Below are 17,705 nucleotides of genomic sequence, written 5' to 3'. Positions count from 1 at the left end.
TCTTTTAATTTGAGGTTGAGTTGCTAGGACGTTTATGGTTTCCGTGTTCATGGTTTACTAATCCGTAGAAACCCAAATACACTATGTATTTTTTTGTTTCGCATTATGAGGACAACACCGTGAGAGTCAGACCCAAAGAGTCATCTTTAATTGTTTTTTGTCAACCTGGACTGCTCTTTATAGTAGAGCACACCAGAGAGTTGTCTATGGCCCTGTGCTATTTAACATATTTATCAGTGACTTTGAGGCAATGCAGTGCAGTGGAAAGATGCTAGATTTGGAATCAGAGGACTCTGATTAAACTTTCAGCCCTTTTTTGAATCCCAACTCAATTTGCTACCTCTGTGACCTTGGACAAGTCACTTAACACCGAACAGAAAGATTTATTAAGTGCCTACTATGTTCCAGACACTGTGTTAGGTGCTGGGGATATTTTTTAAAATAGTGCTTGTTCTCAAGTAGCTTACGTTTTATCGGCCTCTCTGGGCCTCAGTTTCTTCATCTGAGGAAAAAATAGGAGGTGAGATTGGATCACCTCGAAGGCTTTACAGCTCTAGATCTATGATCTTGTAATTTTGTGGAGTCAGAGGTGCTATGCTTATCAGATTTCCAGATGACACAGTTTGTAGCAATTCATCTCTATTGATTTGGGATTTTTCTCCTATTTCTCCCTTTTTATTTTGTGTCCCTGAGTCCTCGGGGAAGGTAATCAGGGCTTTTCTTTCTCTTTTCTGTGTTTCTCTGGGTGTCTGCATGGGGCTATGTGATGAGATCACTTTCTGCCCTGGAGTCTTGGTTCAGGTTATATCTAAGGGTTAATGACACGGTGTCCTGAAGACTCTTCTGAAGAGGCATGGGTCTAGTTTTCCTATCACTGGGAGAAATTGCCTGGTGGTGGGCATCTTGAAAGAGAACACAATTCAGTAGGAAGCCTGACCCCCCCCCCCGGACCCTATCATCTTCCCATCTTGTACTACAGTATTTGTTTTTCAGTTGTTTCAGTTGTGTCCAACTCTTTGTGACCCCATTTGGAGTTTTACTGGCTAAGATTCTGAAGTGGTTTGACATTTCTTTCTCCAGTTCACTTTACAGATAAGGAACTGAGGCAAACAGGGTTAAGTGATTTGCCCAGGGTCACACAGCTAGTAAGTATCTGAGGCCAGACTTGAACTCGGGGAAGAGGATCCTTCCTGATTTCAGGTCCAGCACTCTAGCCTCTGTGCCATCTAACTGCTCTTAGAATATTTACTTGAGAGAATTGAGTATTCCAGCATAGAGAGAAAGGGAGAAGTACCAGGTTGCTTATGGTTAGGAGGCAAGATGATCTACAACTTGGACTGTTTCCACGTGTCGGTGGGGACCTGGCCTGATGGAACCTCCATAACCCACTTCCTTCTCCAGGTCTGCCCCCTCTTTTGCTGGGTATCCTGGTGCTTATTTCACAGTGGAATAAACTCAGTAATAGGATCCCATCAATTCTTTTGATCCACCTAAGCAAACATTTTCCCCAGAAAGTAGAGTTTGTGGCTTCCTCCGACATCCTCTTCTGCTGCCTTGACACGGAGGTGACTTTAGGTTCTCAAAGCCTGGAAGGGCTGGCAGAGCCTACCAAGCTGAAAAGACGTCAAGGTGGGGACAGAGATGGACTTTGTGTCTTGCATTTGAGAACCGGCCTAGGTCAATACAGTGGTTCATTGCTAGAAGGTTGGCTGCTAGGCTACAAATTCTTTTGGTTACAGCAGCTCGTGAAGACCATTGGCTAACTAGAGCAGCTAGAATATAAACTGCATTCAGGCAGGCACCAGGGGACCAGGTTTTTGATTTCACTGGTAAAGGGAACTCCTGGGTGAGGAAACTCCCTCCACTAATAATATAGCTTGCCACTTTCTCTTCTATTTAGAGAATTGTAGAGAGCATTGAGAGGTTAAGTAACTTGCCCAGGGGCACAGAGCCAGTATGTGTCAGGAAGGATTTAAATCTAGTTCCTTTTTACTCCAATCATGGCTCTCTGTCCAATTCAGCTTGCCCACCTGTGCTCTATATTTGTTGAATTACAGTGATAGGAGCGTTAGGCATTAGAGCTTTAAGGGACCTAGAAAATTGGTACCATATAATAAAGCTATTATTTTATTGATGAGGAAATGGAGGCACAGAAAGGTGAAGTGATTTGCCCAAGGTCACACTGGGGTTTGCGTCCAGGTTTTCTGACTCAAAATCCAGTGCTCTTCTCATTACAACTCTTCTGATTTTCCAGATGTGGAGGATTGTTCTTCGTGTTGTGGGGAGACAGAGAAAATGTGAGACACAGAGACAGAGAGAGATATCTCACTCCCAAGTAAAGCCCAGCTCCTTCAAGGATTGGAATAAATGTATGCCACAAATGACTTTCAGCTCTTTGGGATAAAGCGATAAGAAACTTTTATGTGTGACAAAACTGTTCTTTCTAGCTCCTTTCTTATTTGCACTCAGTAGAGAAAGCATTTGATTTACATATTTTAAAATTTTCAACAAGAATGTAATTTGTACAATGACCTTGTGGTTTCCTCATGACAGCTCTCATTGGCCAGAGTATGACAGGACCATGTAACCTTAGGTTAGCACCTTGAACTCCAAGTCCTTTGGTAGGCAGACCAATGTAAGAACGATGGAGGAATTGAATTTGCTTTTTATGTAACTGAGTAGCAAAATAAATATATGAGATAACATTTGGCTTCCTGCCTTTGCCTGAAGCAGCTGGACTTATTTAAAAAAAAAAAAAAAAAAGAAAAAGAAACTATCTTTATTCCACTGGGTGGTTTCTTGTTTTGTTTTGTTTTGTTTGGGTCTTTTTTTTTAAACAGTTATATATACAGCTGTATGACTCATGCTGTCATCATTGGGGATTTGTGCATAGAATCATAGTCAAAAGTAAGTGAATGCTTCTGAGTGTTACGTATTTGAGAGGCAGCCTGGTATCACGGAAAGAGCCCTGGTAGGCTGGCGACCCAAGTTTTAGTCCTACTTCCATCACCTTTACCATGAGTACCTTCTCTCTGTAGCTCACCTCTAATTCATCCTATTTGTGTCTTGTTTGTACAGAGTTGTTTGCATATTGTGTTCTCCGTTAAGCAGTGAGGTTCTTGAGAGAAGGGATTGCTTTTTGTGTTCCTTTGCATCCCCAGAATTGTGCCTTGGGAAATAGTAGGTACTTAATAAATGCTTATTTTTCTGGCTGACTGAGCAGTCAGGCATCTTTATGACATTCAAGTACATTATTGCCCTTTTTTATATCTCAGCTTCTTTATTTCTAGGACAAAGGGGTTAGAACCATGTGGTCTCTGAGCTTCCTTTCCTCTCCCATATCCTATGATTCTTGGGTGCCGTAAAAGCGTAACAGTTCTGGGAGTGATAGCCTTGTGGGGAAAAAAGTATAAAGGAAACATGGCAGATGTGACTTCAAAAGAGTGAGAGTGACTCATGGGCCATACCCATGTAGAAATCAATCTTATTGTTTTACTGTTTTTTATTTTTTAATTTTAGCCCAGACTTGTGCTTGGGAGTCAGGAGAAACTAAATTAAAATCCCATCCTCTGGCATTTACTATGTGACCATATGCAAGTCATTTAACTGCTCTGAGACTCATTTTTCTTACCTTTGAAACTCTGTGTGGAGGGGGGCAGAGTAGTGATAATACCTGTAACACCTAAATTACCAGGTCAAATGAGATAACATGTGAAATACCCCATAAACTTTAAAGCATAATATTGATCTTAGTTGTTGTGGTTGTGGTTGTTATTTCATCAATCTGGGAAAAGTCTGAAAGTGGAAACTTCTTCCACTGAGCAGACTGGCAACTCACTCTAATGTATAGTCTTACAGAATTACTAGAGAAACAGAGAAGTTAGGGGATGTGCCCAGGGTCACACAGTACTATCAAGGGCTTGAACCTGGTCTTCCTGGCTTTTAGGCTGTTCCTTTATGTTCTTTGCCATGCTATATCTCATTTAAAAAATAGCTAATTTCATTGTCACAAGGAATCATTGACCATGTACAGTATGGTTTTGCTCTCCTGGCTATGGGAAAACCTTTAGGGAAAATCTTGGCCTAGAGTATGGGCCTTTAGCCTACATGAGAGAGCTTGAAAGGGGTCTTTGCTCCAGGCCTGGCAGCTTTCACACACCTATAGGCTGGATGGAGACATGCTTTTTACATTGTGGTTTGGAGGCATTGTTTTCCAATGGAAATATATTACATGAATTATCTGAAATATTTTCTTGGACTTTCTAAAGCATGGAGGGATTCATAAATGTTGAGCCTTCTATTTTCTACCTTTTCTGTGGACCATTTATTGGATTTTTCCTCTCCAGCAGGGTATCCAGTATTGCACATTCTTTTGTAGGCTGGTTAGACTAGTGGAATTGTGGAAAGACTATGTGAGTCCTTATTCGTGTGTGTGTGTGTGTGTGTGTGTGTGTGTGTGTGTGTGTGTGTGCGCGCAGTGAACTTATGATTTTATTGATATAAGGAACTGCCATGAAGAAACTGTAACTCTACCAAAGTAGATGGTCATTTTCTCTTCAGTTTGCAGTCTTAAAGATTTACCGAAACACTGAGAGGTTAAATGACTTACTTAGAACTATGCAACTCCATCTGTCTGTCTGTCTATCTATCTATCTATCTATCTATCTATCTATCTATCTATCTATCTATCTATCATTTGTAGGACACCACTTAGAAATCTTTTTGATTATAAGGCAGTAACCACAAGTTATGGTAGATAAAAGAACTAACCTTGGGATGAGAAGCCCTGTGTTCAAGGCCCAGGCCTGATATTGGCAAGCTGTGTGACATTGAAAAAGTACCTTTTTTGGACACCAGTTTCCTTATCTGTACAATGATTCCTTTTAGCTCTGTTGTTTTATGTTCCATAGTCCCTCTCAGGTATACTGTGACATTCTGTGCTCTGTTACCTCCCTTCCATTCCAATAGTCTGTTTTCTAAGGTCTCTTCTAGTTCTGACATTTATTCATTTATGTTCCAATGTCCCTTTCAGCCCTAATAGAATTCTCTAATGTCCATTTTGGTCTTGATATTCTATATTCCAAAGTTCCTTCCAACACTAGCCTTCCTTGAGTCTGTGATCACCTTTTGTAAGATCAAACATTTCTTCTGAAGCAATTATTTCCTTATCATTGAAGTCCAGACCATACCCAACTTATGATTAGATTCTGTTGCAAAGCCGGGTTGCAAGTCCTTTGTTGGGAACTTGGAATGTATTTTCTATACACATTTGGTTCTAGAGATGGCTGACTCACCTTCCAGGCCAGGCCCCAAAAGACAACATAATCAATCAAGTATCTGAGAGTCTTAATAGCCTTTCTTCAATTATGCTTCTTCATGATATATAAACCTCTTTTTATGGGAAAAGAAATTTTGATTCCAATTTAGGTTGTCAGAAACACATCATCTTATACTCCAGTTTATATCCTAGCTATCTCAGAGAAGTGATTCAAGCATCAGTCCCTTGTTAATTCTCTGTGCTTGTATAAGGGAAGACAACTCTACATTTATCTTAGAGAATGATGATGATTTGTGTTGTATGAAGTATTGATATTCTTTACACGTATCTAAGGGAAGTCAGCTCTTTACATTAATCTCAGAGAATGATCATGATTTACATTTTTATTTCAATTTAAATTTAAGATTTGCGAAGAGTTTTGTTTTTTAAATCACCAACCCCTGTGGGGTAAGAAGTACTTTTACTGCTATCTCCATTTTACAGAGAAGCCAACTCAGGCCCAGATAGGCTAATGAATGCATAGCTAAGTGTTAGAGTCAGGATTCAAACCTAAGTATCTTGACTCCAAGTATAATGTTATTTCTATCATACTACAACATAGTTAAATTTAGATGTTGAGTCTAAATTAACTTGTTGGGGAATAAAGGGCAATATTCCTCCTCACCTGCCCAATGAGACTGAATTTGAAAGAAAACTGAACTGAAAGTCAGAAGAGCTAAGTTTGAATCTCTTCTTTTAGCTTTAGTTCTTTGATGATTCTCTTCCTCTCTGTAGTAGGCAGCTGGGTGGTGCAGCTGTGCAGACAGAGTGCTGGCTCTGGAGGCAGGAAGACCTGAATTTAAATCCAGTCTTAGACACTTCCTACCTGTATAACCCTAGGCAAGTAGCTTAAACTCTGTCTGCCTCAGTTTCCTCAGGTATAAAATGGGGATATTAATAACACCTATCTCCCAGAGTTATTGTGATGATCAAATGAGATATTTGCAAAACACTTAGCACAGCGCCTAGCACATAGCAGGTTCATAATAAATGCTTCTTCCCTTCCTCAGATCTCAGTTTCCTTATCAGTAAAATGAAGAGGGTCATCTATGATTTCTAAAGTTCCTCCACCCTGGCATTCTATTCATGAGTCTCTGTATTGTCTCTTCTAGCAGAGAGAGCGGCAGATGTTCATAAGTCAGGGACTGCCTGAATTCAAAAGCAACTTGTTTATATATCAGCTGGTTGACTTAAAAGAAATTAGATAACACATGTCCTGAGGTGGGGATTGGTGAGGGTAAGGCAAGTGATGGGAGAGGAGCTAACATGTGCGTTGAGAAAGCAAGGACATGGTTTACAGAAATAGGAAAAGTCCCTCTGAATATTTTCCCACATTTCCTTATCGGTAGCAGGAGGGTCTCTGTTGGCCTTGTAGCCAATCTGTCCGTCATCTAGTGGCTTACCAGCCCACACTCTTCACCTCAGTTATGGGAGCAGAAACTGATTCCTGTGTCTGGCATTAAACATAAAGTTCCATCAGGGTTCATGGGCTTTGGTGATGAGAAAGTCATTAATTCTGCCTATTAAAATGAAATTAGGAACACAGTGTAACCTAGCAGCAACACTAAACATTTTCTTCTAATTTTCCCCAGGTTGTATTGGCTAGATTCTCTTCCTGCAGGGAACCAGCAGCCCTTACCCACAGATTTGGCCTTTGCTCAAAGTTAACCAATTCATTTTTATTTTAATTAGCCTGCCTAACTTTATTTTAGCAGCAGCCAGGTTTGGTTGACTGCTTTATGTCTGTGATATCAAGATGATTTAAGATCAAAGAATGTTGGATATGGAAAGCATTTTGCAACACTCCCCCCATTTTATAGATGGGGAAACTGTGGTCCAATGAGGGGAAATTACTTTCCTTAGTTTGCAGAGACAGTAAATGGAAAAGTGTCCTTTTGTTGTTGTTTTTTACTCTTTTCTGCCTTCTGGCTCTGTTTGGAATGATTGCCACTGGCCACGATTGTCTGACCGTGGCACATCTGTGTGTTTACTTGCCTTGTTTGGTCCCAGCACCAGCCCATGCTGGCATGTGATTCTACTCTCATCCTTTCCTCCCTCCCCTTTAACTAGATTGAGGGGGATTTGATCTTTAGAGGGTCATTGTTACAAGTCTAGTGTCTGTACTGAGAAGCTCATAGTATTTTAGGATTTTAAAGCTAAAAGAAACCTTAAAAATCATTCTAATCCAACCTCATTTTACAGATATGGAAACTGAGGTCAAAGAATTTCTGATGAATGCTAATGAGTAGTAGAATAGGGACTCAAATCCATTCCTTCTGACTCCAAGTTCCGGCACTTTTTATTAAGTCTCATAGCCTCTCCGTTATAACATTTCCTCATCATCTCAAATAGTGATCATATTACAACTTTTTCCTGGATATTGTGTGTTTTTTGTTTTATTTTGCTTGTTTGTTTTTGCTTTTTGGTGACACAATCAGCGTTAAGTGACTTGCCCAGGGTCACACAGCTAAGTAAGTGTCAAATGTCTGAGGTCAGATTTGAACTCAGGTCCTCCTGACTCCGAGGCTGGAGCTCTATCCACTGCGCCACCTAGCTGCTCCAACATTGTGTGTCTTTAAAAGTGAATGTACTTACTTCAATTAGAACTAGAAAAAGTTGCCCAAAATGGAATGGAGTACTCCATAAGGTGGTGAGTTCCCCATCACTTGAAGTTGTTAGGAATTCTATAAAGGGAATTCCTGCTCTGAGTAGGGGCTTGGGCAGGGTGTCCTCCAATATTTCTTCCAGCTCTGAGGTTCTGTGAATATCTCTTAGAAGCAAAAGGATAGGACTATTCCTTTTGTTCCTTTGAAGAGGCTTTTTCACTACTTGAGAGGAAGTGCTGCTATGGTAACTGAATAAGTTCCATGAGGACAGGTATTTAGAAAGTTTGGGCTGGGAGACATCTTAAATAGAAAGCATCCCAAAAGTCTTAATGCAGTTTTAAACTTGAATAACTAAAAAACTGCACTAAGACTTTTGGGACACCCTGTCTTATCTACATCTAAAATAACTCCCTGATTTTACAGATGAGAAAACTGAAGCCCTGAGAGGAAAAATAACTTGCTGAAGACCACATAGGTAGTAAGTAGCAGAACTGGGTTCCAAATTAACTCTTCCCTGTGAATCACCTCCCCAATGCCCCTAGAACCTAGCATACTGTACATAACAGGTGCTTAACAAATATTTGTCTAATTGAGTTCTATTGAAGGGTCAGGGGGAGAATAATATGACCAATCCACAGACTAAGAACATAGAATCACAGATATCAGAACTGGAAGGGATTGTATGAGTTTCCTCATCCAAATTCCTCATTTGAAAATGAAGTTAAGGGACTCGACGGAGGTCACACAGTCAATAAATGACAAGAATTGGAATTCAAAACTGAGGCCTACTGTTCCCATTCCAGGGTCTCATTAAGGTTTATAAATAAAAGCAAATGTCCAAGAGACTCTTGCTTAGGGCTGTGGTTTTACTCTGGTGAAAGTGAGTGAACTCTATATCCACAGGAGATTCTGACTGCCTATGTCAGGAGAAAAGGGGGCTGGCAGAGAATGGAAAGCATGAGCGTGATTCTGGCATAGGAGCAGACCCAGACAAAGAGAGGCAAGCGCCAACCGAGAGTTATCAGGAACAAGTTCGATAAGAGTTTTGTGTTTTCTTGGCTGGGGAGAGAAACAGTGGATCTTGTGCCTCCGGGGGCAGTTGCTGCCTCTGACTGAAAGATGATCCCCATAGTTCCTGTTGGCTAATCCTGATACCACCAAAGGAAAGTCAGCCTTTGTCTGCTGCTGCGTTCCTTAGGCATGAGGGCTTTTTTGCCTTTTGTCTGTTGTGTTTCTATGGCTCTGAGCTGTTATAAGGCTATGGAAGAGAAAGAGAGGGATCAGGCGATGCGGGGGGAGGAAGAGAAGAAAGGGGAAGACCCTGCTAGCAGTTTTGAAGGACCATGGAGCTGTCAGGGCTGCTGTGCCCTGCCTTCCAGGCAGCCAGGGGGATGAGGGTTGGGGAGGGGTGGAGAATATGGCCCAATAACTAGAAGTTAAAATTCTTTGGTTGTGAATAGGAAAGGAGTTAGATTTGAAGATAGAGACGCAGGTTCAAGTCCCTAGCTGTGCGCCTTTGGACAACTCACTTTCCATTCTTTCTCTGTAAAATGAGGGGTTCAGACTACACTAGGGGGTCTTAACCTTTTCTATATCCTCAACCCCTTTAGCAGCCTAATGAGGCTTATGGACCAACCCCCTCTCAGAAGCACGTTTTTAAATAAAGGAAATGCTAAATTTCAGTTAGAGGTTAGTGAATTTTTTTCCTGTCCAAGCTCACAGATCCTCCAAAATCTGTCTACAGACTGCTCTCATGAGCCCCAGGTAAAGAAACCCTCAATTAGATTGATCTCTTCTAGCCCTAACATTCGAAGAATGACTGTTGAGAGATACCCGACCACTCATTGAGTAAAGGAGTGGGGAGGTTTATACTTCAGTATCGAGAAAGTGAGCAGTGGCATTTTTCACTCTATCTTTCTATGGGGAATTGTAGTGCTTGGCTTAGGTCAGTTAGAGCTAAGGAAAATGGGTCCTTGTGTTAGGCTATGTATGTGTTAGTCAGCTTCCTCCATCCTCACCTAGAAACATCCTACTGTTCCTTGAAGCCTTCAGTTCTCTTTTATTCTGCATACATTAGTTCATTTAACTGAAGGGATCATAAGATTATAGATTTAGAACTGGAAAGGACCTTAATGGCCATCAAGGAGATGAGGAAACTGAGATACAGAGAAGATAAATAACTTACCCAGAGTTACAGTGCTGGTGTTTGAACCCTGTCTGTGTCCCTATCTACTATGCGTGATGCCTTTTAATTTCATTCAATTTGATTCAGTCCAGCAAATATTTATTAAACACCTACCACCACCAGCACCAGCACCAGCACCACCACCACACCACCACCACCACCACTACTACTACTACTACTACTACTACTACTACTACTACCACTACTACTACAACAACTATGCTAGTAACAGCTAGCACTTATATAATGCTTTAAAATTTGCATTGCACTTTACCTCATTTTATCTTCACAACCTGGGAGGCAGATATTATTATTGTCCCCACTTTATTATGCCTTATGCCTAGTATTGGGGAGCTCCCTTAAGAGGTTTACATTCTCCTAGGCTAGGGGGGACTACAAGGACATAACTATAAAACACGGTACTGTGTGATGATGCAGAGGAGAAATTCAGACCAGGTGCTGTAGGAAAATTTGGGGAGGGAGAGATCATTTTCGGTTGCAGAGACTAGTGAAATGCATAGAAGATGGTGTAGATGAGCTGAGAATTGAAGGGGGAGAAGTAACTCAGGTGCAAAGGATGATCTGTGCAAATATAGAAAGGTAGGAGAGAGCAGGCAAACTCAAGAGGGCAGACCACCTTGTGATAGCTGTCCAGGGAGATTGAATATAGACTATGGGAAGGGAAGCAGAATGAAGTCAAATGGGAAAAGTTAGTTGGAGCTGGGTTGTAGAAGGCCTTAAAACATAGCACTGGACTTGTAATCAGAAGAACTAGGTTCAAATTCTCGTTCTGACACTCCCTAGCTATGTGACATTGCGTAAGTCACTTACTTAGCCTCTCTAGTCCTGAGTTTTCTCATATGTAAAATGGAGCAATTGTATTTGATGAACTCAGTGGTCTATAAGGACTAAATTTTTTTTTGTTTATGCAAAGTTAAGGAGTTTGCATTTTATCCATTAGACAATGACGAACCCTTGAAGGGTCTTGAGGAGGGGAGTAGTATGAAATTTACTGGCAAAGTTGAAAGTATGCTGGCCTGCGAGTCAGGAGAACTGGATTGGAATCCCAGCTCAGATACTTACTAGCTGCATGACCCTGGACAAGTCACTTAAATTTTCAGATCTTCAGTTTATTGACCTGTAAGATGATGATAAAAATACCTGTACTACCCACCTGACAAGGTTGCTGTCAGGAAAGCACTATGCAAACCCTAATGTGATTTGCTGTTGTTCAGTATACTCATAAATATTTGAATTGAGATTTCATTGTGGCCACTTTGAAACAAAGACAACATGGATATTTTCAGAAAGGTGAAGCGATCCAGAGATGTCAGCAAGATCAAACTGAGCCCTGAATGTTCCCGCCCTCAACCCCCATCCCACCTCATCTCTAGCCTGTAGACTTCCTCTATGGAATGACTTAGAGGAAGCAGCTCCCCAGCACAGACAACCTATTGCCAGTGTGAATTGCACCAATTGCAGTGTGAATAGCTCCTGCTAACTTTCCCCTGTTAATTTTCTCCTTTTCTCCATCTATCCCACTACTGCTCTTTTCAGGTTAAGCCCTAGTAATGAACTAGTATCTTTGCTCTTTCTTCTAAAAAAAAATTCTAGATAGTCAAAGTTTCCCACATATTTATTGCTTGCTTTAAGTAATAGATCTGTGCATGAAAAGTAATATATACATCAAATATATATTTGAAATCTAGGTGAGTTCCATTGCTATTTTTATGGTATTTTCTGATGTGAGAAATCACTTATATTATCTGATTTGCAAAGTCAGTGTCGTATCATGAGTTTTCTTAAAGCAAGGTATTTAATACTCGCACAGAAAGGCAAAATAATGCAGGGAAATGAGGAGTGGATCGGGGGGCAGAATATTTCTAGTTTTTCCACTAACTCCGTGGGTAACTCTGGTAAAGTCTATTACATCCTCTGACTCATGGCAGAGTTGGGGAGTGGGGTGGAGCAGAGTGGTAGCGGCTAGGATCAAACTGTATTAGATGGTCTCTAATGCCCCTTCTAGCTTTAATAGCTCATATTCTGTTTTCTAACATCCTATGGCCTAATTCCCTTTCAGCCCCAAACAGTTTGTGTTGGGGCTGTATCTGAGATTCTATATTCCAAGGTCCATTCTGCATTCTAAGTTCCCTTTCAACTCTGACATTCTTTGTTTTGAGGTGTCTTCTAACTCTAACATACTGTGGAAAAACGTTTTTGCTGTTTTACCTTCTTACCTAGATAACATAGGCTACCAGAAACCAATACAGTCTCTCCAATATTCTTAGTTATAATAGGACCGTTAGAAGGGAAGGAAAAGAGGACAGGCTTCACTTTTTCTTCCTCTTTCTTCTTCTCTCCTCTTCTCCCTCATCTCACTTTTCTTCCATTCTCCTTCATATCCATTCCTCTTCCTTCCCCTTTTCTCCTCTATCCTTCCTTACCTTCTTCTCCTCTCCTTATCACCACCTTTCTCCTTCTCTGCTTTCCCTTTCCTTGCCCTCCCCTCTCATATTGCTCCAGTGAAACTCACTGCCTCTGGATCATTGTTTCACCCAATGTCTTTTATAATGGAACTAGAATGACATTAGATGGAATATTTCTGTTTCCAGAAAAAATATACATTTCAAAACTGAATATTGAAGAACAGGTATCACCAAAAATGTACTGGCATTTTAAGATGCCCAGAAGAAATTAATTTGATATAGTCTTAAAATGACAACTCTCTCTTCCTTTGGCATACTTATTCAAAATAGACATTATAAGCCTGTAGATCAAAATCAAGTTTGTCTCTTTAAAAAAAAAGTTCTCTTCACTGTTTTTATGTTTTCAATACCTTTCCAAAAATGTTTCCTTCTCATGAATTTTAAGTGACAGACTGGTATAGTAGAAAGATTAAGAGATACAGAATTAAAACAACTGGGTTTGTAGCTCTGCTCCTCTACCAGCTAGTCATGGAACCTTGAGTAAATCATTTAACCTCTCTGAGACTCTATGGAAAATCAGGATAATGATGCTTGTACTGTTTATCTCACATAACTTATGGGGAAAGCACCTGGTAGACTTTTAAATGCCATGGAAATATGAGTTACTATTTATCTTTTTTTTTGTACCGAATTATAGAATTTAGAACTACAGTAAACCTTAGGGATCATCTAGTCCAGCAGTTTTCAAAATTTGGCCAATTGACCCCTCAGTTTCTCCAGAACTTTTCAGGGGTCTACAAAGTCAAAATTATTTTCATAATAATACTAAGATGTTATTGCCCATTAAAATACTCCTGCCTTTATCTGAGGCCAGGTTTTCTTCAATATATTTCAACCAAACAACATATCACAGCAAATTAAAAGCAGAAGCAGATATGACAAGCCAGATATCTTCTGTTTAAGCCTAATATTAAAGAGATTTGCAAAAATATATAAAACAATGTCACTCTTCACTAAATTTCCTTTGTTTTGGAAAATATAGGTTTTTAAAAAATAAAATGTTATTTACTTTAACATGTGATGGCTTTATTATTGTTTTAAATGAATAAATTATTATTTTAAACACTTAGTTTTGATTTCTAATACAGTATCAGTAGATACAACCCACATAACTCTTTGGGATCCTCAATGATTTTTAAGAGTGTAAAATGGTCCTGAGACCAAAAAATTTGAGAGCTGCTGATCTAATCTCATCTCCTTATCTTATAAATGAGGATTTTGAAACCCAGAACAGTTGCATGACAAGGTCACCCAAGTGAAAAAAATTGGAGGAAGGAGGGCCAGAAATTATACCCATGTCTTCTTACTCCAAATTCAATGCTACCTATACCATACTTTACCACATTAAATTATTGCCAATGATAGCCTAAAAATCTACTGATCTCTCTGTTTTTAGAGTAAATGTTCCTAAAGAAATATCTGTGGTTGACTATAAAGACAGAGTGACTTACCAGATGGTTTATCGGTTGAGGTTGGGATGCCAGTGACTGTAGGCATTGTGGGAAGAGTTGGGGGAAGCACCTTCAAATTCTGATCACTCTGAATCTCATTGGTGGAAATCTGGTTGATGATCCGATTGTAGGTGGGAGGCTGATAGACCCGGTTTGGTGGTGGTGGAGGAGGTGGCTGTGGGATGGGTCTGGCAGCTGGCATCCTCTGACAGTGTTCTTCTAGCTGAGCGATGATGGTGGACTGGTTGTTGGCCAGAGTGGCTAAATGCTGGTACTTGTGCTCTAGGTCCTTATATTTGTTGGCGAGCTGAAGCATGTCAGCCGTTTGGTTGAGTATCTTATTCTCAAGCTGGGAGAGCTCTAACGCATTGTCCCGTTTACGAATGATTTCATGCAAGAGCTGCATATAGAGCTGCGTGACCCGAGAGTTCATGTTGCGGCTCTCCTTCCGTAAGAGCTTGACTTCATTGACTATCCCACCATCCACTTCCACCAATTGCTGCAAACTTTCAATCTGTCTCTTCTGCTTTAGAAGCTCATTGTTCAGTAGCTCCAGTTCTTGTTTGTGAACACGGTTTTCAAGCTGAATCTCAGGTTCCTTGGAATTGACACAGATGGCCCCAGTGACTCTCTGCTGTGGCACAATGAATGTGTAGGTGCACTTGTCCTGAGAGTCACTGGCTCTCTTATACCTGTTCAGATAAACGAATTCTTGCTCCCTTCCCTCTTCACTGCTCCCTAAGTCATCTGCTTTGCCAGCAGCAACTCCTACTAAAGCGGCCAGGACCAGGCAGGCCAGTCTCATTGTGTTCATGGTCCTTTAGAAGTATTTATCTCCTGGCAATGAAATCTGAGAAAACCTGGAAGTGAGCAGAAATAAAAGATTACATATAGGTCACCTTCTTTCTATAGAGTTTAAAGCACTCTTTAATTGTGGTAGTAGAAAGTATGTTGGACCTAGAAATAGGAGACCTGGGTTCAAGTCCCACTTATCTTTAAAAAAATCTTATATTCATAGTGTTTTATAACTGTTTATGTTATTACCTTATCACATGACACTTACTAGCTCTTTCTGTAAATTTCAGTTTCCTCTTCTATAAAATAGTACAATAATAGTTGCACTACCCACTGCATAAGGGTATGATAAAGAAAGTGAGTCATAAATCTTAAAGCACACCAAAGTGAAGGGAGTTATTAATAATAATAACAATAACAATTTAAAATGCAAAAATTTTATGTTTACAAAGCATTTATATTTAATCCCTTGAGAAAGCTTCCTTTGCCTCCATTTTTTCAGCTATAAAATGCAGATACTCCATTTATAACAGATTACCTCTGTTTTATAGATGAGGAAACCAAGACCCAGAGAGATTAAATGATTTGTCCAAGGTTACACACATAATAAGAATAAGAAAAAGTATTAAAATCCAGGTTTTTGACTCCTAATCTAGGACTGTTTCCACTACACTATCACTGTAAGCAACACTATGCTATGGGAAGAAATAGACATTTTAGACAAGCCTTAGTCTCTGCCCTAATGGGGTTTATCATCTCATAGGAGGATAAACCACAAACACAGTTAGTTATAATATACAATATTATATGATAAGGGCCTCAAAGAGGGACAAAGTGAAAGGCCGTGTGAAGGAAGAGAGAAAAAGCTGCTATGCATTCTCTGACTTTTCTATTATTTCACACAGTCTAGATGTATGGTATTTTAATCTACTGTTCCCACTTTGCTAGGGGGAGGGAAGGCTGGAGATAGCCCCTCATTGGTACTTACTTGCTTAGAGAATAAAAGAAATGGGGGCAGCTAGGTGGTACAGTGGATAGAGCACTGTCCCTGGAGTGAGGAGGACCTGAGTTCAAATGTGACCTTATACTTACTAGCTGTGTGACCCTGGGCAAGTCACTTAACCCCGATTGCTTTAAAAAAAAAAAAGAAGAAGAAGAAGAAAAGAAATGGTACTTTGGAGCTAGTTATTTTCACATTTTAAAGAATTTAAATTTTAAAACAAAACTATCTTTTCACACATTTAGAACTTTTTTGCAAAGGTTGTCTTAGACCTAAATACAAGTAGCAGTGATTCCCATTTCTAAGGCACTTTTCTCAGAATCACCCTTTGAGATAAGTGGTACAAGGGTTCTTATCCCCTTTTTTACAAATGAAGCAGCTGAGTCTCAGGTAAATTTTGTGTCTTGCCCGAGGTCATATAGCTAGTAAGTAGAGGGGGGATTGATACTCATGTCTCCTGACTCCCAATTCCAGCTCTCTTTCCATAGCACCATGTTGTTAAGATAAGAATAATGACAATAACAAAAATTCATATTTACAGCACATTAAGATATATGAAATGCTTTCCTCATAAGAATATAGTGTGATGTACTGGAGAGAGAATTGGCCTTAGAGATAGCTAGGTGACGCATTGGCTAGAGCTCTGGACCTGAAATCAGGAAGACCTGAGTTCATATCTGGCCTCAGATACTTACTAGCTGTGTGACCCTGGTCACTTAAGTTAAAAAGTCACTTAAATTCTGTTTGCCTCAGTTTCCTCAGATGCAACATTGGGATAATAATAGCACCCACCACCCAGGGTTACTGCAAGGATCAAATAAAATAACATATTTAAAGCCCTCAGCAAAGTGCTTGGCAGGTAGTAGGTGCTATATAAATGTTAGTGATTATTATTGTTATTGTATAGTTCTTTACTGCCTAGGCGACTCTTCACGTTGCAGAGCACTTGTCTGCATCCTTAGAAAGAATTCATCAATGGAAATCCCCTGCAACAAAACAATAGCCCTAAAGTATTCAGTGTTATTGATGTCAGTTGGGAAATAGTCAAGTGCAAAATGTTATTTAAATAACTGCTTTCCTTCCTGCTCCTTCACTAATAGTAATAGCTGAAATTTACATATTGCTAGAGGGTTTACAAAACACTTTGCATACATTATGTCATTGATCTTCACAATCCCCTGTGAGGTGGGTACTACATGTATTATTATTTCCTATTTTACAGATGAGAAAACTGAGGCTCAGAGAAGTTGGAAACTTACCACGGTTACATAGCTGGCAAATGTCAGGAGTAGGATTTGAACACAGGTGTATCCTGACCCCAAATCCAGTATTCTTTCCACTACCTCATGCTGTATCATAAAAGCAATCAGAACTCAGAGTCAATCTCAGGCGGTGGCCAAGAGATCTCCTAACTGGTGTTTAATTTGGAGAACTTACCCCCGGGCAGAGAGTGACACACAGCTCATTAAACAGGGCAACGGAGCTCTGTTGCCTGGCCAGGAAACCCCTACACCCCATCTGCCTGCCTGCCTCACCCGTAGGTAGTCATCATTTACTTAAGTGAAGGGCTGATTTCCAAACTTTGTCTTGTTTTATCCAATGGGAAAAATACATCGGGGCTTTGGAGGGAAAAGTAACTTTTCCCAGCATCACACAGCTTCAAAATGGCAGAGCTGGAGCTTACACCCATATCCTGAGTTCTGGCTCATATATCCTAAGGTACACAAGACACTTTGGTTTCGAAGTCCAGAAGGCACTTTTACTAAATATCTAAGGTTTTGTTTTTTTTTCCCAAAGGGGCAATCTCTAATTATAAGATGTCCTTTGTTTCTGGTTTTTTGTTTTTTGTTTTTTGTTTTTCCCCT

The 17,705-nt window shown here is 40.1% G+C and overlaps 2 protein-coding genes across 3 annotated transcripts in view; one reads left to right on the top strand and one right to left on the bottom strand.

Moving 5' to 3' along the window:
* The window catches only part of RALGPS1 (Ral GEF with PH domain and SH3 binding motif 1), a 606,537-nt gene that overhangs the window by 302,061 nt on the left and 286,771 nt on the right, over positions 1–17,705 (top strand). The window lies entirely within an intron of this gene.
* ANGPTL2 (angiopoietin like 2) overlaps positions 1–17,705 on the bottom strand; it is a 58,837-nt gene that overhangs the window by 23,384 nt on the left and 17,748 nt on the right. Inside the window, 1 exon segment of the mRNA XM_020984960.2 lies at positions 14,046–14,905. Coding sequence (XP_020840619.1) covers positions 14,046–14,859 — 814 coding nt within the window. The 5' untranslated portion in view covers positions 14,860–14,905.

The sequence above is a fragment of the Phascolarctos cinereus genome, unplaced genomic scaffold (genome assembly GCF_003287225.1).
Source record: "Phascolarctos cinereus isolate Bilbo 61053 unplaced genomic scaffold, phaCin_HiC Scaffold_2;HRSCAF=192, whole genome shotgun sequence".
Lineage (NCBI taxonomy): Eukaryota > Metazoa > Chordata > Mammalia > Diprotodontia > Phascolarctidae > Phascolarctos > Phascolarctos cinereus.
The sequence above is the reverse complement of the archived record's forward strand: the minus strand, read 5'-3'. Positions and strand labels throughout refer to the sequence as shown.